At 44.0% G+C, this 24792-nt stretch overlaps 1 protein-coding gene across 7 annotated transcripts in view; it reads right to left on the bottom strand.

The window, feature by feature from the left end:
- The window catches only part of PKNOX2 (PBX/knotted 1 homeobox 2), a 456599-nt gene that overhangs the window by 75004 nt on the left and 356803 nt on the right, over positions 1 to 24792 (bottom strand). For all 7 annotated transcript variants that reach the window (XM_079955104.1, XM_079955109.1, XM_079955105.1 and 4 more), the window contains 2 exons: positions 19761 to 19932; positions 2192 to 2380 (listed from right to left, as the gene is read on the bottom strand). In XM_079955104.1, the coding sequence (XP_079811230.1) occupies positions 2192 to 2380; positions 19761 to 19932 (361 nt within the window). The remainder of the gene's footprint in view (positions 1 to 2191; positions 2381 to 19760; positions 19933 to 24792) is intronic.

The raw sequence follows: 24792 nt of genomic DNA, 5'->3' as shown, positions 1-24792 counted from the left end.
TGCCAAGCATATTGCTCTGTTTTCCTTTGGACCACATCAGCAAGGCCAGGGAGGGGGGGAAAGTTCTTATCATCTGGGGAACCCAGGACCTCCAGAGACACTGCCCAGGCTTGTGCCCCAGAGAGGCTGCTTTGGTGCTGCTAATGCAGCAAAAAAATAAAATTAAAATTAAAATAAATGCAGGAGGCAACAGTTATGAATGACTAATCTCTGCAGCCCCAGCAGGCGCTGTGATTCCGCGGTGACTTGACTTCACCTTCAGAGGCGCACTCCATTGCCTCTCGAGACAGATGCTAGCAACAACAGCTAGTACAGGGAAATCCTGTTTAGAAGTGCTCACACACAGTGCTTTTTTGGGGGGGTACACAGGGGTACGCACACTCCTAAACATTATGTGCATCTAAGTTTGGTCTCATTGAGGGGCAGTATTTTAATATGGGTAGGGAAATGAGAGTACCCCTAAACATCTTTTTTTTAAAGAAAAAAAGCACTGCTCACATGTCAAAACAACATATGAGTGAGGAGCCAGGCTCTGCTGATTAACTTAGCCTCAATCCCATGCACATCAGCTTTCTCCCCCTGACACCAGTGCATTTTCCTGAACGCGCGCACTCTGTATCTCGGCAGGATGGCAGGGGTGTGCACACAAACACTTCCCCCAACATCCCTGTGCATGCTCAGTCACTGGCTATCTCGGCATTCAGCAGGATAGATCTGCAAGATGGCTTCCAACTTGTGTTCTCTTGAAACGGGTAGAACCTTCCATGCAACTGCTTGCATTTCAGCAAATATGGGTAGATGCTTCCTGCAGATGTTTCCTACTCGACAGGGGGGAAACCCAAGATTGAGGGGAGGTGTAACCTGCTCCAGGATGTAGCAACCAGGGCTTGTGTGCAGCCCCCTACCTCTGCCCAGACTTTGAGAGTTCACATGTTCAAGTGAATGCCTAAATACACCAACGCCGTATGTGCCCAGACTTCCTCTCTGCACACATCTGCGTGGTGTGCATAATGTTGGTGCTGAAGCTTTGTTCTCTGATTGCATGTTAATTCAACATGTGAGAGAGCGTTCCTTCTGAACAGGGCTATCTAGGCACAGACAAACCTTCTAAGAACCACAGCAGCCAAAGCGGAATAGGGAATATAATGTTGACACTGTGAAAAATCGTACTGAAACATAACAGTGCTGAAATGAAGGGACATATTGCACTAATCTTTTTCAAGGATGAGCGTTAGTCCAAGGGAATCTTCCCCCCCCCCCTTCATGGATGTCCCAAACTATCCCCAAATCTGTTCTGGAGGATTAGCAGACCCCATGAACATATTTAGTGGATGCACAGAGAGAGGATAGGGGAAGAACATTCCATTGCACATGGAAAAATTGGTGTGCTGATGGAATCTAAGCTGAATACAACCAGAAATGTCACATCGTAAGAGATCGCCCCCTCCAATTTACTAGTCCAAATCCCGGGTTCACAAGCCCCATGGGGCAGAGATGTACAAACATGGGTTCTAATTCTCCCCCTTTTTTTGCTAGAACCCCCCAAACCCACCAAATAGAGCCATACACTTAGAATTCAAAAATTCTGAGCCCAGGAATTTGTTTGGGGCACCAGAACTGAAGCTACTTTGCAGTCCTTTTACTGAAATAACCATTCTACCAGCAGATCTTAATCTAACACCTGCTGACCTCAGTTATAGTTAATTCTGAGATTCTCTGCTTTTCTCCTTCTCTTTTAAAGTAACTTTGGTTTGGGAAGTTCTGCCGGAAGGCGGCTGGGTGAAGTCTCAGAAGCTGGGGATAAGGCTGGGGGCTCAGTAGGATTTCCTGTGATCAGGGAAAAGCGCTTCAGTGCCCCTTCCATTGACTATCAGAAACAGAATCAATCCTCAGTCATAGTTACCCAATAACACTGCTCAGACCAGGGAATGCTATTTATACAGGTTGCATAAATCAGTTTTTCTTAAAGTAGGATTTGGCTCACCCTGGTGCAGAGTTTTAAATACCATTGCTTCATCTCTCTGATGCCTGGAAATATCCACGTTTCTCTAAGATCTTTTGCCAGTCCACAAAATAAAAGAAAAAATGAAATAAATGCTAACTTTTCTACATTAGAAAATACGAAACAGCTTGAAGAAACCCTGAAATTCTTTAAGGAGTCGTGTTACATTGAACATTTTTCAACTATTACCTGTGTGTGTAGGTTTATGGAGGACTGGTTTGGGGAGTAAGGCCCCCCGAGGTCATTCCTGAGTAGGTTATCACTGTGCATCTTAGTTTTGAGGCAGGTGATGTAACGGTTACAAAAGTCCTTGCACAATTCATTCACTTTCTCCAGCTCCAGGAGGTGAATTCTCAGGACCTGAATGGCTTTCACCATCTGGGGATAAAGAAGAAACCGAAGAGAGCAGAGGGTCAGTCCAACGATAGAAAGCATTCACCATCACATTCAAAAGATAAGCGTAGCAACCAGGGTTGCCAAAATGTATACATTCATTGGGTGCATTAAACAGCTGGAATATTCTTATGGATTAACAAGCCTCCTGCCTGATTAATTGCCTAGCAAATGGAATTTATTTATTTCTACAACACAAGTACTGATAGAAACTGCAAAAGACAAGACCATCTTAGAATAGGTTCGCCCTCTCATGAGCAAGATAAAATGCATCTTTTATGAAGAGGCCTATTGAGGCACCTCAGTGTATCATCTTAAACCAAAGTATATAATTTTCTTCAGAACTATCTTTTTTCATAGGCAAACTGAACTAAATAAAACTCTTGGTTATTTACCAATGTTTATTTAACCCAGTGGCAGCCCTACTAGTGACCTAAACATATACTAACAAGGATTTAAAAATAATTTTATAAATTGTGTTTCCTGGCTTTTTATGTTTTGTGGTATTTTATGCATTGTGACTTGCCGTTGTTTTTACTGTTTAGTAATTCTTTGTTGTAATTGATAGTAGTAAACTGTTTAATTATTGCTTGCTGATATTTAATTTTACTGTTTACTGTTACAGACGGACCTTAGAAGTCAAATGGAATCCGTTCTTGAAGTCCGTTGGACTTCCGAAAAGTTTGAAAACCAAAGCGCGGCTTCCAATTGGTTCCCAATTGCGCAGGTGCGCTGGAAACAATAGGGGAAGCCACGCTGGACGTTTGGCTTTCAAAAAAAGTTTGAAAACCAGAACACTCACTTCCGGTTTTCGGTCGTTCGGGAGCCGGAATGTTAGACTCCCAAGGAGTTCGGGAGCCAAGGTATGACTGTATTTTTAAATGGATTGCTGAATGTTGCTTTATTTGCTATAAGTTGTTTCTTTTAAAGATATTGTGAGCTTTTTTTTGTATTGAATCAGATTGCTACTATTAATGTTTGATGTTTTATTATGTTTTTATATGTGTTGGAAGCTGCCCAGAATGGCTGGGGCAACCCAGCCAGTTGGGTGGGATATAATTTTTTTAAAAAATTATTATTATTATTATTATTATTATTATTATTATTATTATTATTATTATTTGATGATGATGATGATGATGATAAAATCAGTGAACCAGGAGTGGGGAAATCTGTGGCCATCCAGATGCCTTTGGATTCCAGCTCCCATAATCTCTGACCATTGGTCATGCTGGCTAGGGCTGATGGGAGTTGGACCCCAACATCGGAACGGCCACAGGTTATCCATACCTGCTGTAAGGTATGCAGAAAGTTTCTAGTTTCCATAGCGATTTACAATTCTGGCATATCTCTTCCTCACTGATAGTTAATGTTTGTGACTCTAGGTTTGGTGAAATGCAGCCCAGCCACGCTTAGAAAGGCAGTGAACTTCACAAGCTAGAACTACGTGTTTGAAACAAAGGTGCACACTCTCTCATTCATAAAATACCATGAGGGAACATGCCTAACAGTGCTTGTAAAAGTTGTCTAGTGTTTGGCAACTCTCCAGGGCGAAGAAGTTCTATGGCTGCAAGACAACCACCAAAGAATATTATTAATACTAATCAACCTTATTTATTTAAATTTAAAATAAATACGTTTATGAAAAACAGACGTACATGCAAGTAAACAAACATACACTCAAACAAACAAATAACAGAAAGATCAAACAAACCACCACACTATAAGATATAAGAAGATTAATATAAAGCATCATATATACTCCTGGTATTGAACACAATTATAAAATTTATAGAAAAGAAATTTAAAACTGACTTCCAATTAATCTCACTGTACTTTGTCTATCCATTACTTTCTACCACAAAGTTACATATTTCTTATATAATATTCATTCATATTCATCCAATGCCCTTTTAAAATGTGTTGTTTTTTTGGGGGTTATTGTTTTTATTTTGATTATATATTTTGTGGTTTTATATTTTGATTTTGTTCTGTGAACTGCCCTGAGACTTCCGGGTATAGGGCGGTATATAAACTCAATAAAGGAAAAAAAACACCATACCATTATTGTCAATCTACAGTTGGAAAGTCTCTGAGAACACAAGTGCTGCTTTCAATGAAACTCAGTTAGGATTGAATTTGGTTGGTTTGAGTCAACTCCTTGAAGGCACTCTATAGAGCGCAGCCAAAATGCGCATAGGAGCAATCTCATCCATTCTCAGCAGTAGATTGCAAACATAGGTGCAGTCACTGAAAAGGCTATAGATTGTATCCAATGCTAGTTCTAGTCTACTGAAGTTAATCTACATGGCTAACTTAGGTTCATTAATATCAAAGGGTCTACTCTGAGTATAACTTAGCTGCAGGTAGGTAGCCGTATTAGTCTGACGCAGTCAATATATATATAAAAATATAAAAAATCGGTATCTGAAGAAGTGTGCATACATACGAAAGCTTATACCAAGAACAAACTTAGTTGGTCTCTAAGGTGCCACAGAGGGACGCGGGTGGCACTGTGGGTTAAACCACAGAGCCTAGGACTTGCCGATCAGAAGGTCGGCAGTTCGAATCCCCATGACGGGATGAGCTCCCGTTGCTCGGTCCCTGCTCCTGCCAAACTAGCAGTTCGAAAGCACATGAAAGTGCAAGCAGATAAATAGGTACCGCTCCGGCGGGAAGGTAAACGGCGATTCCGTGCGCTGCTCTGGTTCGCCTGAAGCGGCTTAGTCATGCTGGCCACATGACCCAGAAGCTGTACGCTGTCTCCCTTGGCCAATAAAGCGAGATGAGCGCTGCAACCCCAGAGTCGGCCATGACTGGACCTAATGGTCAGGGGTCCTTTTACCTTTACCTTAAGGTGCCACTGGACTTTTTTTTTATAACTTAGCTGGATCAAAATGGAAAAGGGGGGCATTTGAAGGGCAACAAATACTGGAAGTGATTTATAATTTCCTAATTTTAAAATAAATTTTGGAAGAATCTCAGGGAACCACAAAAGCCTCCTGGAGGATTACATGTTCAGTCATCCCTGCTTTAAACAATAGTCAGTAAGAGCATTCCAGAATCAAACCACGGTTTCTGACTCCAGCTGGCTCCTAAACTATAGCTTTAACAAACCATGCTTCCTTTCTCGAGTTTGTTTTTTTTAATATCTTTTTATTAGATTTCAGATAAGACATCACAAAACAGAACAAAAAAGAGTAAATTCAAAGAAAAAAGTAACAATACATATAATACAAAAAGAGGGGGAAAAAAAGAGGTAGAAAAAGATAAAAAAGTAAATATGAGACAAAACAAAACTAAAATACACATAGACTGACTTCCTTCCCTGCTGACTTCGGGTTTCTTAATTTAAGAACTTCATTTTCCACAACTGGTGTTGGTAACTGGTCCTTTCTCGAGTTTGGACATGTTGGGGGAATTGCACTTAAATTCCAGTTTAAAACTGGAAGCAAAGATGTTTGGCGTGCGAAAGGGAAGGGAAGGGGAGCGGAGAGCATGCTCTTTTATGGCTCCCTTGTGTGGCAGGCAACCATGGTTTCCCACTGATCTGAACCAGGTATTGCATCCATGTTTTAAAATGGATGTTTCTGTCGTCTAAGCAGGCCAAAAACACCAGAAGCTCCATTTGCAAAACTCAGCATCTCGCTCCCGGAGTGCTTTTGGGACCCAGCTGTAAGTGTTCTATGCAAAAGCGTCCCTGATTATTCTCAGCTGGCCACTCTGCCTAACAAGGCTGGAGAGTGGAAACATGCCTGTAAGCTCTCCCTTGAGCAAAGCCTTGGCCTCAGTAAAATATACCCCATAAATGTTAAAAAATTTACACATAAAACATTCCATGCATGGAACTGAGACCGTACGTTTTACAGCCCCGGCTCAAAATCTTGAATAATATATAAAATCCCAGCTATTCACCACAGGGCAATAAATCTGCTTTTTTATGTAACAAAGAGTCTTTAAATTTCAAAGCACTTTTTCAACTTGCTAATTTTAGTGGCCACCTTTACAAACTATTAGTCACAGGCTGCTCATGGGTATGATGACTATGCAAATTAACTTGGATGGCCCTCTAGTCTGCTAGGGAGCTTGCCATGGTACAATTAGGGAAGGAGTCCAGCACAAACAGGGACACCCCCTTTTTGCTCTTTGCCAACGGATGTCTACCCTCAGGGAAAGAAGCAGCGGAAGCGCTGGGCAGTGATGAGAGCCTAGTGAGGATGACCTGAAGATAAGGAGGTGTTTTTCTCTCCTAATGCACACTGAAGGCATTCCAAATCGAATCACAAAGACAGAAGGGAAGCAGGAGGAAAGGGCATGTGTGTGTGTGTGTGTGTGTGTGTGTGTGTGTGTGTGTGTGTGTGTGTATGGGGGAATTGACAAACACAGAAAGGAAAAAGGTTAATCAGAAGCATAGCAACCCAGGATCAGATAGGGGGCAAATTCCTCTTGTTCCCTGTTCTACTCTAGAGAATTCTTGAGATTAAAGTGATGACACTGCCCCCCCCCAAACTCCTGGGAGTCTGTTGCAGTTGCAGCTTGGATGGGGCTTCTCCCTTGAATTGGAACTGCTGAAGCACTTCTGTACGCCATTGTTCATTTTTTACAGATGACAGGAAGGAGCAAAGCGACGCAGATGGGGTGAACTGGGATGCCTTTGGCAGGATGTAGGAGCAGTACTAGAGGGACACGGGTGGCGCTGTGGGTTAAACCACAGAGCCTAGGGCTTGCCAATCAGAAGGTCGGCGGTTCGAATCCCCGAGACGGGGTGAGCTCCTGTTGCTCGGTCCCTGCTCCTACCAACTTAGGAGTTTGAAAGCACGCCAAAGTGCAAGTAGATAATTAGGTACCACTCCGGCGGGAAGGTAAACGGCGTTTCTGAGCGCTGCTCTGGTTCGCCAGGAGCAGCTTAGTCATGCTGGCCACATGACCCGGAAGCTGTACGTCGGCTCCCTCGGCCAATAAAGCGAGATGAGCGCAGCAACCCCAGAGTCGTCCGCAACTGGACCTAATGGTCAGGGGTCCCTTTACCTTTAGGAGCAGTACTGCTTTCTGGGCCTTTCCTATGGAAACCATGATAGCACAGTTGCAATTTTGGATTTTGGACAGGGAGGGTGTGTGAGCTCATGCACACACATGCATGTGTGTGATTCAGTTGTATGTGTGTACATGCGTGATTCAGTAGAAAGCAGGAAATGATGACTATGGGCAGGGCTTTTTCTGGGGGGGCACATAATAATAATAATAACAATAATAATTTGTACCCCACCCCATGCCCTCCCTGGCCAGAACTGGGCTCAAAGCGGCTAACATCATATAAATAACACAGTATACATAAAAACAGGCATCAATTCATTTAAAAACATCGTAAAATTAAATCAGACAAATTAAAATCTGGACAAATTAAAATCTGCAAGGGTATGCAGTACTGGCACCCCCCCCCCCCGAGAACACCACTGACTACAGGCCCTCTCTGGAGCCAGACCCAAGAATCACTAGCTCACGGGCACCCCAGAACATTCACATGGGAATCCAGGACAGGTGACGACTATTTCACATGGGGTTCCACTCCCAACCCCCATGGGCATTGGCGAAGTGTGCATAAGAGTGCCATGCACTTTGACAGCCCACCTTGCCCCCGTTCTGCCCTCTTCAGGGTCCAAAAGGACCCGCACATTGGTGATCGCAGGTCAATTGGATGAGCCTAAAATTTTCCCCACCTGTAATACATATCGGTAGTATCAACCTGTCTTTTACAGGTTGCACTCAATGCTACTCATACTTGGAGAAGACCTCCTGAAATTAATGTTGTTGTTTAGTTGTTTAGTCGTGTCCGACTCTTCGTGACCCCATGGACCAGAGCACGCCAGGCACTCCTGTCTTCCTGCCTCCTGCAGTTTGGTCAAACTCATGCTGGTAGCTTCAAGAACACTGTCCAACCATCATGTCCTCTGTCGTCCTCTTCTCCTTGTGCCCTCCATCTTTCCCAACACCAGGGTCTTTTCCAGGGAGTCTTCTCTTCTCATGAGGTGGCCAAAGTATTGGAGCCTCAGCTTCAGGATCTGTCCTTCCAGTGAGCACTCAGGGCTGATTTCCTTAAGAATGGAGAGGTTTGATCTTCTTGCAGTCCATGGGACTCTCAAGAGTCTCCTCCAGCAATTCTTCGGCGATCAGCCTTCTTTATGCTCCAGTTCTCACTTTCATACATCACTACTGGGAAAACCATAGCTTTAACTATACGGATTTTTGTCGGCAAGGTGATGTCTCTGCTTTTAAAGATGCTGTATAACTTGAAATTAATAGACACGGCTAATTTTTAGTGGATCTACCCTTAGTAGAGGTTAGCTGAATGCAACCTTGGATTTTTATCTGTCTGTCTCCCAACACACACACTTCGGTCGTATTCACACCGTACACTGGGACTGTAGTTTGTTAAGGGTGTTGGTAACTGCTGCTCTGTGGGGGATAAACTACAGTTCCCAGGGTTATTGGGGGGAGGCGGCTTGTGCTTTAAATGTGCTTCAAAGGTCACCCTATGCACTTTTTAAGAATCCATGAAATTTCACAGGTTGAGGCATTCGATTCGTTGCCTCCTACTTAGGATTGACATTAATGCATTGCCGGAAAAGAGGATTTGCATCACCAAAAAAAGAAAAGAAAAGAAAGGCAACATCAAGTTGTATAAAATTTGTGTATGGTATTTTTAATATTTTTTTTTTGGTAAGCATTCTTTTAATTTTAATGACTACATGGGAAAATAGTCTGACCAATAAAGTTGGAGGAAAGAAACTGAAGGACCATCTTGCCCTGGGAGGAGTGGAGAAGAAGCAGTAGCGACAGCTTTTTCTGAACAAACAGGTTGTCTCACACATTCTATTTAACACACACACACACACACACACACACACACACACACACACTTATTGAGCAAATTGAGTGCTGGACTGGAATGAGTGCTGGTTTCAAATCAGCAATCACCAGGCTTCCTCAACCTCGGCCCTCCAGATGTTTTGAGACTATAATTCCCATCATCCCTGACCACTGTTCCTGCTAGCTAGGGATCATGGGAGTTGTAGGCCAAAAACATCTGGAGGGCCGAAGTTAAGGAAACCTGCTTCAACCTATCCTACTTCGCAGGCTTGTTGTGAGAATGAAATGCAGGCCGGAGGAACCACAAAGGCCACCCTGAGCTCCTTGGGAGGAAGGGGCAAGATAAAAAAATGTAATAAGTAACATAAACGAATGATAATAATAAAAGTCCTCAAGGAATGCTCTGTCAGCCCGGCGCGTCCATCCAACTATCTGCTTTCCTGAAAGTCAGCATTCAAGGGCAAAGGCACGAAGACTTGACATATACATGTGTGTGTATGTAAAATAAATCTCTCAATTATCTCAGCTCATTTGCTTGGGGTCTCTCATTTTATGTCCCTGCTTCGCTGAGCAGTATATCTGTCCGGATAAAGAGTTACAGTCCGATGGAATACGTGCGCGGGGTTGTAAAAAATACAGATGCTGAATTAATTGACTGTGTGGCACTCAGCAGCTGATTGAGTTGATAATGGCAAGATCTGACCTTTTTCTAATTTCTAATTATGTGCATCTCGCCTGTGAGGAATACATGATTCTTATTCTAATGATGCTTAATGTCGCTGGCCTTTTCATCTCCTCTTTGCCGTCAGCAGTGGTGGACAATTTACATAGGATTAGTAGCATTAAAATTTTGTAGATACAACAAACAAACTTTGGGGGAAAACCATATTTGCTACAGCCTGTCTTAGACAGAGCCATTTCTTGCGGAATTCCCACCAAACTGTGACCCAGCAGGAAAATGAGGCAATGTGAGGAATGTATGAGAGAATGATAATGATAAAAATATCTTATACTGAGTCTGTATTGTCTGGATTCATTGATAGTTAGGGATGGAGCGATTTGGTTCACTTTGCATTTTAATATGAACCCATATAATTTGTACTTCCTGAAAAAGCACGTGAACCAAAATACTGCTATCCTTCGAAATTCACGCTTCACCAAATTTTCTGATGCAACCAAAAAATTTGTACAAAAATGCATAATACTAGTCCAGCGTTTCCCAAACTTGGGTCTCCAGCTGTTTTTGGACTACAACTCCCATCATCCCTGACCATTGGTCCTGGGAGCTAGGAATGATGGGAGTTGTAGTCCAAAAACAGCTGGAGACCCAACTTTGGGAAACCCTGTACTTGGGTGTGTACATAAAAGTGCACATATTAATGAAATTAGCATTCAGCATTTACTTTGTATGGGGAAATTGCAATATGTGTGTGTGTGTGTGTGTGTGTGTGTGTGTGTAGTAGTAGTAGTAGTGCCTCCTACTTGGGAGGTCCAGAGGGTGGCAACACGAGAACGGGGCCTTCTCTGCAGTGGCTCCCCATCTGTGGAATGCTCTCCCCAGGGAAGTTCACCTGGCGCCTTCATTATACACCTTTAGGTGCCAGACAAAAATGTTCCTTTTTAATCAGGCCTTTGGTTGATTTGTTTGACATCCAATGCCCTTTTAAAATGTGTTTTTTTGGGGGGAGGGCTATCGCATTGTTTTTATTTTGATTATGTATTATGTATTTTATATCTTTATTCTGTCAACTGCCCTGAGACCTTCAGGTATAGGGTGGTATATGAATTCATTAATTCAGAATAAGACCCACTGTTTGACTGCTGATTCAGGACCCTAAACTGTGTTTTATTATAATTGACTTTTATTTTATATAATAATAATAATAATTTATTATTTATACCCCGCCCATCTGGCTGAGTTTCCCCAGCCACTCTGGGCGGCTCCCAATCAATTGTTAAAAACAATACAGCATTAAATATTAAAAACTTCACTAAACAGGACTGCCTTCAGATGTCTTTTAAAAATAAGATAGATGCTTATTTCCTTGATATCTGCTGGGAGGGCGTTCCACAGGGTAGGCGCCACTACCGAGAAGGCCCTCTGCCTGGTTCCCTGTAACCTCACTTATCGCAAGGAGGGAACCACCAGAAGGCCCTCGGCGCTGGATCTCAGTGTTTGGGCTGAACGATGGGGGTGGAGACGCTCCTTCAGGTATACAAGGAACGAGGCCTTTTAGGGCTTTAAAGGTCAGCACCAACACTTTGAATTGTGCTCAGAAACGTACTGGGAACCAATGCAGATCTCTCAGGACTGGTGTTATGTGGTCCTGGCGGCCACTCCTGATGTTTTGTGTACATCGTAATGCCCTTTTATTGCTATGGCCAATGGTTAACACAAATAAAGTTTCATTTCATTTCATTTCAAGATCCCAGGTATCTCTATCTCAGGTATCTCCAGCTAAAAGGATTAGGAAGCTGGTGATAGGACAGACCTCTGCCCTGAAGAACCACTGCCAGTCAGAATAGTTCGACGACAACTCCCTTCATCCCTGATCATTGGCCAAGCTAGCTGGGGCTGATGGGAGATGGAGTCCAATAACACCTGAAGGGCCACAGGTTCCCCATCCATGTTTAGACAATCCCAGGGTGAATGTATCAGTGGAAAGCAACTTCCTATGCACAAGCTTTAGCCACATCAGTGTGAGTCGCAGGGAATGCCGTTGCAGCAAGAAACACATGAAAACAACTGAGCTATTAGTCATTTTGTGGGATCATTTTGCTTTAAGCAAAATACCATTCTGCCTCTCAAAGCTGCTCCATATCCTAACACTCTGGTGGCAATGGCTGGACGGCTGCTTACTTCTGCAGAATCAATGGTGCTCAGTAAGGAGTAAGTGTATTTCCTATACTGCTAATGCTTTGAAGCCGAAGAAATCCAGAGTTGGTGCCTATGTCCTATCTTGAATGGCTGGGCATTCCAGGGGGTGTGAGAAGATGGGATGACATGTTTTCTAGGCATGGAAATGTTCAAGCAGCAACCTGGCAGGCTGGTGCCAAGGGCTTTCTCCTATTTATTGCATTTAATTATGTCCCACAGATGTATTGCAGCGAGTTCAAGTGACGGCAAGGAATGGATCCAGCCGGCCTCGTGGGAAGACGGCAGCGCCTTGCAATACTCCTGAATTCATTGACACAGCTTTCACTTTGACACGGAATCCCTTGGATAAATGACACGGGATGCTGATATAAGAACGGTGAACTTTAATATAATCTGTGCAAAAATAGCAGGAGGCAGTCGCAACAAGCTGGTTATACTCTGCAGACAATCTCTCAAAACAAAGGAAGACAGAAGCCCAGGCGTTTAACCCATTGTGGTCTCCTCCAAGCCCCATTCCTGTCAATTTCACCGAAGGAAGCCTCCATACCACCGTAGCCTGGAAAAAAATAACAAAATAAAAAAAACTGTCATATGCATCAAAATGAAAAACGGGAAGCCGAGAATGAAAAAAATCACAGCTGCTTTAAAATGATAAATGTTCTCAATGCACAAGAATATAACTCACCCCCTTGTCCCAGATTTAAGGATTGTAGGTCTTCTTTCAAACAATGCTGGCTTGCAGGATGGGCCAAGATCTTTCTGCTCATCACGTGCTTTGGATATGAAGACAAGAGATCCGGTGGCGAAGTACCTTCAACTGAAAGTTGCTCATCGTGGGTTGAAGTTGCAAAATTGTGGGATGCTCTCATCCTGCGGTTGCTTTCAAGATTGGATCTCTACAATGCGCTCTGCGTGGGGCTTCTCTTATGCTTAATCCAGAAGCTGCATTGAGTGCAGAACAGCACAGTTGCAGCACAGTTGCTGACAGGAGTGAGACCCCATCAGCAACTAACACCTGTGCTCAGAGACCTGCTGATTCGTTACCAGGCCAAGTTCAAGGTTTTTACCACTACTGTAGAATCATAGAATCATAGAGTTGGAAGAGACCACAAGGGCCATCGAGTCCAACCCCCTGCCAAGCAGGAAACACCATCAGAGCACTCCTGACATATGGTTGTCAAGCCTCTGCTTAAAGACCTCCAAAGAAGGAGACTCCACCACACTCCTTGGCAGCAAATTCCACTGTCGAACAGCTCTTACTGTCAGGACATTCTTCCTAATTTAGGTGGAATCTTTTTTCTTGTAGTTTGGAACCATTGCTCCGTGTCCGCTTCTCTGGAGCAGCAGAAAACAACCTTTCTCCCTCCTCTATGTGACATCCTTTTATATATTTGAACATGGCTATCATATCACCCCTTAACCTCCTCTTCTCCAGGCTAAACATGCCCAGCTCCCTTAGCCGTTCCCCATAAGGCATTGTTTCCAGGCCTTTGACCATTTTGGTTGCCCTCCTCTGGACACGTTCCAGTTTGTCAGTGTCCTTCTTGAACTGTGCTGCCCAGAACTGGACACAGTACTCCAGGTGAGGTCTGACCAGAGCAGAATACAGTGGCACTATTACTTCCCTTGATCTAGATGCTATACCCTTAACAGCCCTTAACAGCTTGGGACCAGTTTACTTGCAGCATGGCCTTATCCCATCCCTTATCTCAACTGCTTTGACCTGGCACTGCTTACAGTTGCCACATAATACTTGTTCCACTGAAATCAATTTTTCAGTGTGGCAGCATCCATACTTTGAAACTCCCTGATTGTTGACAGAAGGCATGTGCCTTCACTGTACAGTGGTACCTTGGGTTACAGACGCTTCAGGTTATAGACGCTTCAGGTTACAGACTCCGCTAACCCAGAAATAGTAGCTCGGCTTAGAACTTTGCTTCAGGATGAGAACAGAAATTGTGTGGCGGCAGCACGGCGGCTCCATTAGCTAAGTGGTACCTCAGGTTAAGAACAGTTTCAGGTTAAAAACGGACCTCCAGAACGAATTAAGTTCTTAACCTGAGGTACCACTGTACTCTTTTCGGCGCCTGCTAATAACATCTTTGTTTAGACAAGCCTATCCATAAATGTGGAATGTTGATGTGTATTTTAATCTAGTTCTTAGCTCAACTATTTCTGAATGTTTTAAATAGTTGTTTTTGACTCTTTTTACAGATAATTTCAGAGTTTTCTTCTTGTTGAGGTTGTTGTTGTCGTTGTTGTTTTACAATCAAGCGGTATGTAAAATAATAAATAAGAAAACACACCTGGTGCCAACAATGTCCACTTTTAGGCACCAGGCAAATATGTTCCTGTTCTGGATATTAACGTGGGGTGACTTATGGCCTGTTCCGGCATTCAGCTTTTACTGGGGTGGAGTAGAATGTTTTCCTTGCCATTGATGCTGGAAGGGCAAATACTTTTAGCTTGTCTGCATTTTACTGTTTTGTCGATTTCATGGCATTTTTGTCTTTCAAATACTTGTGTAAGTCCCCCTGTATTTGTAAGTTGTTTTGAGACTTAGTTGTAAACAGCAAATCACCACCACCACCACCTTCCTAGGAGTATTTGGTTTACCGCTGTGAAAAACAAGATGCTTGGCTTGATGGATCTTGATCTGACCCTGTAAGGCTCTTATGTGCTTATTATGTGTCCACTTTCACTGCCATGGCACTCTGCTCTGAATGTGGACATGAGTGTAACCAAATATAAGACAACTCTCGGCTCATCCACACTCACCTTTGCATTTATTGGCACAGGTCCGGGCTTTCCAAGGTCCATGCCTTAGAGCCTTTCTTCCTGCCTTGGTGCTCCCCCTGCAAAAGTCTGTTCTTTAGCACTGAATCAGAGTAAAGAGCTATCCGCAGAAAACCTGTTTGCTCCAACTGCTGTTTGCTACAGTTCAGCAGCAAAGAGCAGCCTTCCCCTGCCATTCTCGAACATGGACCAGGAAAGCATGGACTTGTGCCTAGAATGCACAGGGCAAAAGTTGAGTGCCCTCTAGGTAATGTGAAACCTAACAGAAAACCTGAAGAGAGTGAAGAGACTGTCCAGAGAAAAGTTGGGGGGGGGAGGGGAAATGATAAAGAATTAAGTGCTTGGTCATATTATGCAGGTTAATGCCTTTTTTCCCTTCTTATTCTTCTTCTTTTTTTTTTTTTGCAAATTTCCTTCTTGGTATTTATTACTATTTATAGTCCACTTAAGATTTCTTTGTGGGGGGTTCTTCTCCTAAAGGTGGCGTAGAAGCTGAGGCGGCAAATTTGCCGTCAGATCCTAAAGAGACAGAAAGGCTGGAAGACAGGATTATACTAGACAGTTAAAGGAATTATCAGCATATTTGCAGCGCGGCTACTGAGCCGTTCACAATGCTATAACTATTCAAAGCTACGTGCTCTATTTGGGTAATAATGGGGCTGGCCAATCACAATGCATGGATTTGCAAAGAGTACCTAAGAGAGATAACTATGCACTAATTATGCTAATCAGGCAGCCATTACCTATTTGCAGGGAACATCATTACTATGCGAAGTATCCCTTTGAATGCCAGTTTCCAGGTGGCAGAGTTTTGCTTGTCCTCAGGTCCAGTTTGCAGGCTTTCCCCGAGAGTCTGGCTGGCTACAGTGAGAACAGGAAGCTGGACTAGATGGGCCAATGGCCTGAGTCAGCAGGATCTGCTCATGTTATGCTCTGGGTGGCACTTTTCAAGGTATTTATCACCCATACATTTCCCTTCTTCTGTCAATGAACTCAAAGCAGCCTCCCAACCAGGGACTGACCAGATGCAGACCTACGAAGCTTGAGCGAGATGCCTGCATTAGGTGGGACTGCATTTACAAAACCAGATGCCAGAGTCTTGCCCTGGTGGCAATAATCATGCAAAAGAGACACCATTATTTACATTTTTCAGCCATAACATTTTAACTGACATCACATTATCAACACAATCCGACGTTAACATGGGGATCCGTGTATGCAAAATTATTGTCTGTGTGTCCTTTAAATATTCCTCATATCACACCAACCACATCACCCAAGATATGTAACATTTGCCGTGGAATGGAGGGACACTGGGTTTGACCAAGCAGAGCTTGATATTATGAAGCTGTAATGTGGAAACTTAAGAGGGTGGCCGACAGTTAACATTAGCTTTGCTAGCCAGGCTTTTCTGAAACCGTGAACTATTAGCATGTAAGACAGTGGCTGTATATACCATTTTGCTGAGGCTAGGTGATTCTTGCCATTAATTATTATTACAACACCTGTAATAAGTACAGCTTCTTGGGAGAAAAGCAATGACAAACCTAGACAGCATCTTAAAAAGCAGAGACATCACCTTGCCAACAAAGGTCCGTATAGTTAAAGCCATGGTTTTCCCAGTAGTGATGTACGGAAGTGAGAGCTGGACCATAAAGAAGGCTGATCACTGAAGAATTGATGCTTTTGAATTATGGTGCTGGAGGAGACTCTTGAGAGTCCCATGGACTGCAAGAAGAACAAACCTATCCATTCTGAAGGAAATCAGCCCTGAGTGCTCACTGGAAGGACAGATCCTGAAGCTGAGACTCCACCTCATGAGAAGAGAAGACTCCCTGGAAAAGACCCTGATGTTGGGAAAGATTGATGGCACAAGGAAAAGGGGACGGCAGAGGACGAGATGGTTGGACAATGTTCTCAAAGCTACCATCATGAATTTGACCAAACTGTGGGAGGCAGTGGAAGACAGGAGTGCCTGGCGGGCTCTGGTCCATGGGGTCACAAAGAGTCGGACATGACTAAATGACTAAACGACAACAATAAGTACATATACACGCAGCCAGCCACAGACATAGATCTAGGGTATCTGCAACTGGCAAGGGATACCTCCAGGCATTCAGTATTTTGTGGAAGGGACGGAAACACATACTGGAACTTTGGGTTTGCACAATTAAAGTGGATTAAATGGCTCTGTCACCCTGGCAACGAAGAACTGGACTTTTTGTGGTTTGGAAAGTGATGTGTGAGATGCACTGGAGTGTGGGATGCGTGGATGGCTAATGGGAAACCAAATATACACTCTGCAAGCAAATCAGGATGAACGCACACTGCTCCGTAAACAAATCAAAATGGACGCTCAATAAAGGCTGGAGCTCATCTAACCTCCGCATAAGCTTTGTGCAAGCAAATCAGGATGAACGCTCAATACATAGGTCATGTGGAGGAGTCCATGGTTTCACAATCCCTTTGGGCTGCGAGGCTTCCTTAATGATTCTTCCCTTGTAATATAAGGCTATTCTCCAAAGGAACTATTGGTAGAGCTAAATAAATGCCAGAGGCGTTGTCCCTTTAGGCACAGTGTCCTCTCTGCAGATTGGCTATTTCCTTCTCAAAAATGTCAATTCCCAAGCGTAACCATTCTCCCAATGTTACTGATTCTATCCTCCCAAGAAGGCAGCCTCCATGAATGACTGCTGGTTCTTAGAAGCAGGCTTTGTTATGCAAAAATAAGACATATGCATGTTTTCTCAAATGGCCTAACTTATTCCAGCAGCCCAACCTGAGTTTCCTTGGTGTTAGCCAAGCAGCATGGTCAGAGGTTTCTCCTTTTTCAAATGGATTATCTCTATTAAATGTACATACTGCCTCAAACAAAATGTCTTCTCCCTAACTGAGAGCACGCGTTGCGGTGGGGGCCTACAGGCCACCCCACTGTTGCTGGGCGGATGTTTGGAGAGACCCAGGCAGGGATTGGTTAAATTGGGTCTCTGGGGAGATTTTCTTGTTTCCAATTTGGAGGAGGGGACAGAGGTTTTAAATGCTGGACGCCCGGCTTTGGGCGTCCTCTTGGCTGCTTGCAGCGGATCACCCGCCCACCTTCCCTGAATTGGGGGGGGGGTGTTTGCTTGACCTTGCCATGCCTGTCATGGGGTCGTCTGCTTTTGAGGCAGGGTCCTGGTAGGAATTTTGTCCATTTGGCTGATTGGCTGGTGCCATTTGGTTTTTGCCTACTATGTAGCAAATCGTCACAACTTGTAAGGTTGGTGGTTAGGCATTGCTTAAAACTGGTTGGTGGAGGGGTAAGTGCCTACCCCTCCAATGGTGTTGCTGAGAGGGAATTCCGTTAAAGGAATCCAGGGGCTTGCCATCCTTTTTGTCCTAGTCCCTGGCATCGGACTTGGGCCGTGCAAGCCCCCAGGAGCATGCGGGTGAGAAGTGAGGGGCTGAGGCCCAGCTTCATTTCTCCCCGATATTGTTTCCCTGACTGGCTTCCGCTGGAATCCAGAAGTCAGTTCTGTCCCTGGGGCAAGGACAGATAGTCGTAACCAATGCCTAAGCAACCACTCACATGTGTGTATTTAAATAAAGTTGTGGCCAAAATGATGCCAGAAACCTTAAACAAAACTGATGTGTGATGTGTGAGTTATTGGAGGGTGGCTCGGGGACCTCGACATGCAAAAGGATTCCTGAAGCAATTTAAAGGGACAACGCACAACATTGTATATTGTGTTCAATGTTGCCGGGCCAAAGCTGTGGATCTTCTGCCCAACTAAGGTTAGGCACAAGTTCCCTGCTGAACTTCAGGAACATGACAAAGGCTTTCTTATTCCAGCAGGCATTTTAATGTAGTGTTCAGGATTTATGCTCAGTTTTATGATGATTTTTTTTTATAGTTTTATTCTCTGTGTGGTTTATTTTTATGTACACCACTTAGAAATGCTAATGGTTAATCACCATATAAATGCCTTAAATAAATAAACGCCTATTAAAATGAAGCAAATGTACTAAAAGTGTTCGTCCACAAAAATCACGCAATGACATAACTAAAGCAAACCCATCCCACTCCTCTCTTTCTTTTAAACAGTTTCTGCTGCTGCTTTCCCATGGTGGCTGGCGGCCTTCCTCCCTTAGGGACCATCTTGCCCTGCAATACATCTGAAGGAGGACAGTAGCAGCCTTCCTCAGATGAAATGTGGGGTGAGATGACCCGTGACAGAGGACTGCTGCCTCCATGGGAACTGCGGACAAAAACTGGAACGGCAGAGGCAGGAATGGCAGAGGAGTGATGTTTAAAAGTAAGTGTCTGCGCTGCTGTCTCGAACTGCTGAAAATTAAAAATAAAAGCCCTCTGCCTGTTATAGTGCCCTCAAAAGCCATCAGAAAAGTCAACCAAAGAAATGGCCGAACCTGCCAGTTTTCTGTTTCTCTCAGTTTCTCATTTGTCCATTCTTAAGTTCTGTTCTCCACATTTCGAAACCAGTTTGCAAATTTAAGTCCTCGCGAAAATTCACAAGCATTCCAGTGCAAATTTCTCCTTGCACAAACTTGCTTCTATGCAATTTTGCCTAAACTACACATTTTTGCAAAGCAATTTCCCATAATGTGTTTTTCTATGTTATTTTCACCAGTGTATGCACACTTTACTCTAGTGTGCATTTTGAATCAAAAGTCTCCCTCATATCTAGTTTTCTACTACCATTTTTTCTACCCTCTCTTTTTGCCCCACCCCCATTCTAACTACCTACCTATTGATAATCTATCTACCTATCTTCCCTTGAGAATGTTCAACACTCCATGACTAACTGGTCTGGGCAAAACCATTACCAGGTTGTCGAGCTCAGGGTCATCGCTGAAGAATGGTTTGTGCTCTTGTTCTTGCTGGTGTACAAAATTCTCAATGTCGACATCAAAGCTGGCAGAAGTGATGCACTCTGAGCCTTGCGTTGCCTGCTCACATTTCTCAAACAGCAGGGTCAGGAGGGGGAAGAGAGGATGTCTGAAGAGAAAAGGGAAACACAATGTCATTTTCACAGATAAACACAGTTCACTTATGCTGTGGATGAGGTCCACCATTTCCTTTATTTCCACTGCCATTGATCATGTAACCAAGACATTATCACCTGTGCACAAGTGAGTGGCATTAGCAGTTTTGGAGCAATCCCAAGCTTTGCAGAAGGACAAAATAATAATAATAATTAGAAGGAACTCCTAAGGGGGTGGGGCCCTCAAAAAACTGACCAATGAGAATTGAACATACTGGCCACACATTGTTGACTGACTGTTGAAAACTGGGGTCTGGAGAGGAGAAGGGAAAGGAACATCCTTAAAACATGTATCTGGCAGGGGGAGTGTAAAGGCAGCTGCTAGCATGGAAAACTACATACAGGGAAACTCACACATCTGGGAAATGACACTGGCTCTTTTCATACGTTTGGGGAATGGTGTGTGTGTGTGTGTGCATGTGTGGCATGGGATTGTGTCCTCAGTCACTGCTCCTGAGCTACACACATCTATCCTAACCAGTCTCCATGTATACAAGTTTTTAAAAAAGATATTTATTGAAAAATGTTTGCATACTACTCATTCAAAGAGCCCACACAAATTAAAAACAAGCAACTAAATGCAGCCATCCAGAGAGTAATACAAAAGAAGACAAATTAAAGCCAAACAATGAAAGAACAGCACAAGCTAAGAACAGCAGCAATACAATAGGATGCTGTGCACAAGGCTCTGTATCCTCGTTCAGGAACAATGCAAAAGGCAGCATCTCTTTACAGCTGCCCAGATGCAGAGCTTCATTTGTACTTGCACAGAAAACACAGTGATACCTCAGTTCTCGAATGTCTCCGTTGACAAACGTTTTGGAACCCAAATGCTGAAAAGGTAAAGGTAAAGGGACCCCCAATAATTAGGTCCAGTCGTGACCAACTCTGGGGTTGCGGCGCTCATCTCGCTTTATTGGCTGAGGGAGCCGGTGTACAGCTTCCAGGTCATGTGGCCAGCATGACTAAGCCACTTCTGGCGAAGCAGAACAGCGCACGGAAACACCATTTACCTTCCCGCCGGAGCGGTACCTTTTTATCTACTTGCACTTTTTGGGGTGCTTTCGAACTGCTAGGCTGGCAGGAGCAGGGACCGAGCAACAGGAGCTCACCCCGTCGCGGGGATTCGAACCGCCGACCTTCTGATCAGCAAGTCCTAGGCTCTGTGGTTTAACCCACAGTGCCACCCGCATCCCCTGAATGCTGAAAACCCGGAAGTAAATGTTTCCGTTTTCGAAAGTGCCTCGAAGTCGAACGGCTTCCGCTGTGTGTTTTTCAATCTTCTCAATTGTGTTTACAGACAGCCCTTTGAGCCTCTGTTTTCGAACATTTCAGAACTCAAACGGTCTTCCGGAACAGATTACATTCAAGAACTGAGGTACCACTGTAGTAAATTTAGCTGAAAGGCAACAAAAGACAATGCACCCCAATTATTATTATTGCACAATCATAAGTTTATTGTATAATAAACAATGGCTGTGAGGGAATATGGATGTGACTGTAATGAAGGGATCCTGTACTTCTGAATTTCCCACTACACTACTGGAGGGTACCCATGTTGACTCTATGGAAAACAACTTAACTACCATATGAAGGTTGGGAGTCTGGGATAGGAGGCACAATCCTGCTCCATGTGTTGACTACTCCTGAAACTAAGGTCACCTGCTTAGAGTTTAAAGGGGAAAACAAGTAAGGAGCGTTAAACTGAGAACAGTAAACTTACTTGGGCTACCCATCTGCTAACTGACATTACACTGAGGGAAACTAAGAAGGGCAAGAGGTACATTGCAAGTAAATTAAGTACTCCACACCTCTGTACACTAATTTGGCAACAAGGCTGCTGAGATTGGCAGCGCAGGCCTAACATAATATCAGATATCCCATTTCCCTCCTGCCTTCACATATGTGAGGAGCTGGAAAAACCATATGCCCATTTCACTAAGGGCTGAAAAGTCACTCTTTATTTAATCAAAGCAAGTGTGTTTTAATTTCTTCGAAACCTGTTGTCTTGAATGCTTTAGTGCTAAAGTTATCCCAGGAGTCCGGTGGGTTGAAAGATCTATTATACACATCAACAAATCGGAGGAACCAATGGATTAGCCAAGCCTTCCAGGACCAAGGCAAAGAGAAAAGCAGGTGAAGGGGTTAAACTCTGGTATAAGTCTTCATTTGCAGCTACTAATACTGCAGCATATTACAGTCTAATCTAGACTGATCCCAGTTTAATGCAAGATTCTTCAAGCCATGAGCTGAATATGGAGGGGGGGGGGAATCCTCCCTGGTCGTAATTTAGGCAGCCCTGCCGAGGCTTAGCTAAGGGATATGAAAGGCAAATTCCAGACGGTGTTATGAATTATTTCGCCTTATGAACCTTCCCACTCTCAACAGATGCCTGCTGTCATTTAAACAGCCTCTAGATCAATTAGAAATGAAAGGCACAAATCGACCCTGCGCAAGGGCACTAAATTACTAGGAACTAATAATCCAAGCAGTAATGCCAGGTGGTAGGAGTTCAGCAACGCACCCCAACCCCCCCTCCACATGCACACACCTTTGCACACAGCACAAATTCCTTCTCAATGTTATAGAGAGAATTAAAGTGCAGGCAGTGGGAGGAGAGAGAGAGAGAGAGAGAGAGAGAGGGAGAGAGAAGCAGCAGTTTGCAACCCCTTGGCAAAATCTTTGAGGGATGCAACCTCTTTGTACATGGCTGTGGCTCAAAAAGAACAAAGTCCTAGAAAGTGGAAGATGGGAAAAACACCAGCTAGGACACTTAAAATCTCCTTCCCAGACTCTCATAACAGCATGTAATTTTTAGGGTGGTTTTTTTTTGTTTGTTCCTTAAGACAGGAGCAAGTTGACATTCTTTATCTGTATTGTCCCTGTTATACGCAATTGCAAATTCAAATGTATCCCTATTGTGTTTTATGACTTTCCTGATATTGTATGTGAGCTGGAACAGGTCTGTGACCAAAATAATAAATTTATTTATTAAGTTGATATTCAAGAGAAATGACTGCTGCAGGAGAGGGGTGCATGGGTCCAGGGCTTTTTGAGCTGTGCTTCATATATCCTGTCCACTTTGCCTTCCTTAAAAAAAGAAAAACAAAAACTTGGGGTGGTATCCACTGACGTGTTTTGTCAGCACAAAGATTCCCACTTGTGCTTTCTGTCCGTTAAAAAACCAAACATAACACAACAAATCCTTGGCCTCAGAATTCTTATCATTTTAAACATATGCCTTATTGCATGTGACTCCAGTTGGGGTTGTGGGGTAAAACAAAGCAGATCCTGGCCACTGAAATTTATTCAGTCTGGCCACTGAAATTTATTCTAAAACGTTTTTTCTACTGTCAATCATCAAAGTTTGATTCTACAAAACACCCCCTTCACTCTACAGTGGATGCTCGGGTTGCGAACGTGATCCATGCGGGAGGCACGTTCAAAACCCGCAGCATGTCTGTGCACATGCGGGTTGTGCCTCGGTGCTTCTGCACATGCGCAAAGCACAATCTAGCACTTCTGTGCATGCGCGACTGCCGAAACCCGGAAGTAACCCATTCCAGGACTTCTGGGTTTCGGCGTATCCGTAACCCGAAAAAACGCTACCTGAAGCGTCTGTAACCCGAGGTATGAATGTAGTTTGATTCTACAAAACACCCCTCCACTCTTATTTTTGCAATGAGTCCTCACCGCAAAAATATTCAGAGTCCAGCAACTGCAGTGTGTGTGTGTGTGTTCCTTGTCTGGGGGGTGCTTGCCCCTGCTGTCTCCCTATAGCACTGCACATGCATGTAACAAATAAATACATGTTCCCTGTAGGTGACATTGGGTTGTATCCAATGCTGGTCCTACTCAAGAGTATACGCACAGAGGTTTAGGCTCCATCTGCACTGTGCATTTAAAGCAGTATCATACCACTTTAAACAGTCATGGCTTCCCCCAAAGCATCATGGGGACCATAGTTTGTTAAGGGTGCTGACAGGAGACTTCTTTTCCTTTCACAAACCTACAATTCCCAAAATCTCTCTTCTCTGGGAACTCTGGGAATTACAACACTGTAAGGGGAAGAAGAAAGGGACACGGGTGGCGCTGTGGGTAAAACCTCAGCACCTAGGGTTTGCCGATCGCATGGTCGGCAGTTCGAATCCCCGCGGCGGGGTGAGCTCCCGTCATTCGGTCCCAGCTCCTGCCCACCTAGCAGTTTGAAAGCACTCTTAAGTGCAAGTAGATAAATAGGGACCGCTTTATAGCGGGAAGGTAAACGGCGTTTCCATGTGCTGCACTGGTGCTGGCTCGCCAGAGCAGATTCGTCACGCTGGCCACATGACCCGGAAGTGTCTTCGGACGGCGCTGGCCCCCGGCCTCTTAAGTGAGATGGGCGCACAACCCTAGAGTCGGACACGACTGGCCCGTACGGGCAGGGGTACCTTTACCTTTTTAAGGGGAAGAAGAGGTTTCCTCACAACTCTCATGACTGGATAACAAAATCATCATCATCTAACAGCTGTCCACATTGGACACAGCCCATTGTAAGTTTTGTTCCTAAGGAATAAATTTTGCTGCCCAGGGTGGAGAAGCAAGGCAAAAATGCATAATACCACTGGCCAGTCAAGTTATTTTAGCATCTGAAGAAGAAAATCCCACACATTCCATCTCCCTATCCTGGCAATAGCATTAAACTGAAGAGCCAATAATTTGCTGCCCTTTCATAGACAACCGAAATCAGCTGCCTAATGACTGGGTTGGTCCTGCTATTATAGTCAACATTTTAAAGTCTCAGCAAAGCATCATGGCAGTACTGGCAAGACATA

Source organism: Podarcis cretensis (assembly GCF_951804945.1).
Source record: "Podarcis cretensis genome assembly, chromosome: 15".
In the NCBI taxonomy this organism is placed as follows: Eukaryota; Metazoa; Chordata; class Lepidosauria; order Squamata; family Lacertidae; genus Podarcis; species Podarcis cretensis.
The sequence above is the reverse complement of the archived record's forward strand: the minus strand, read 5'-3'. Positions and strand labels throughout refer to the sequence as shown.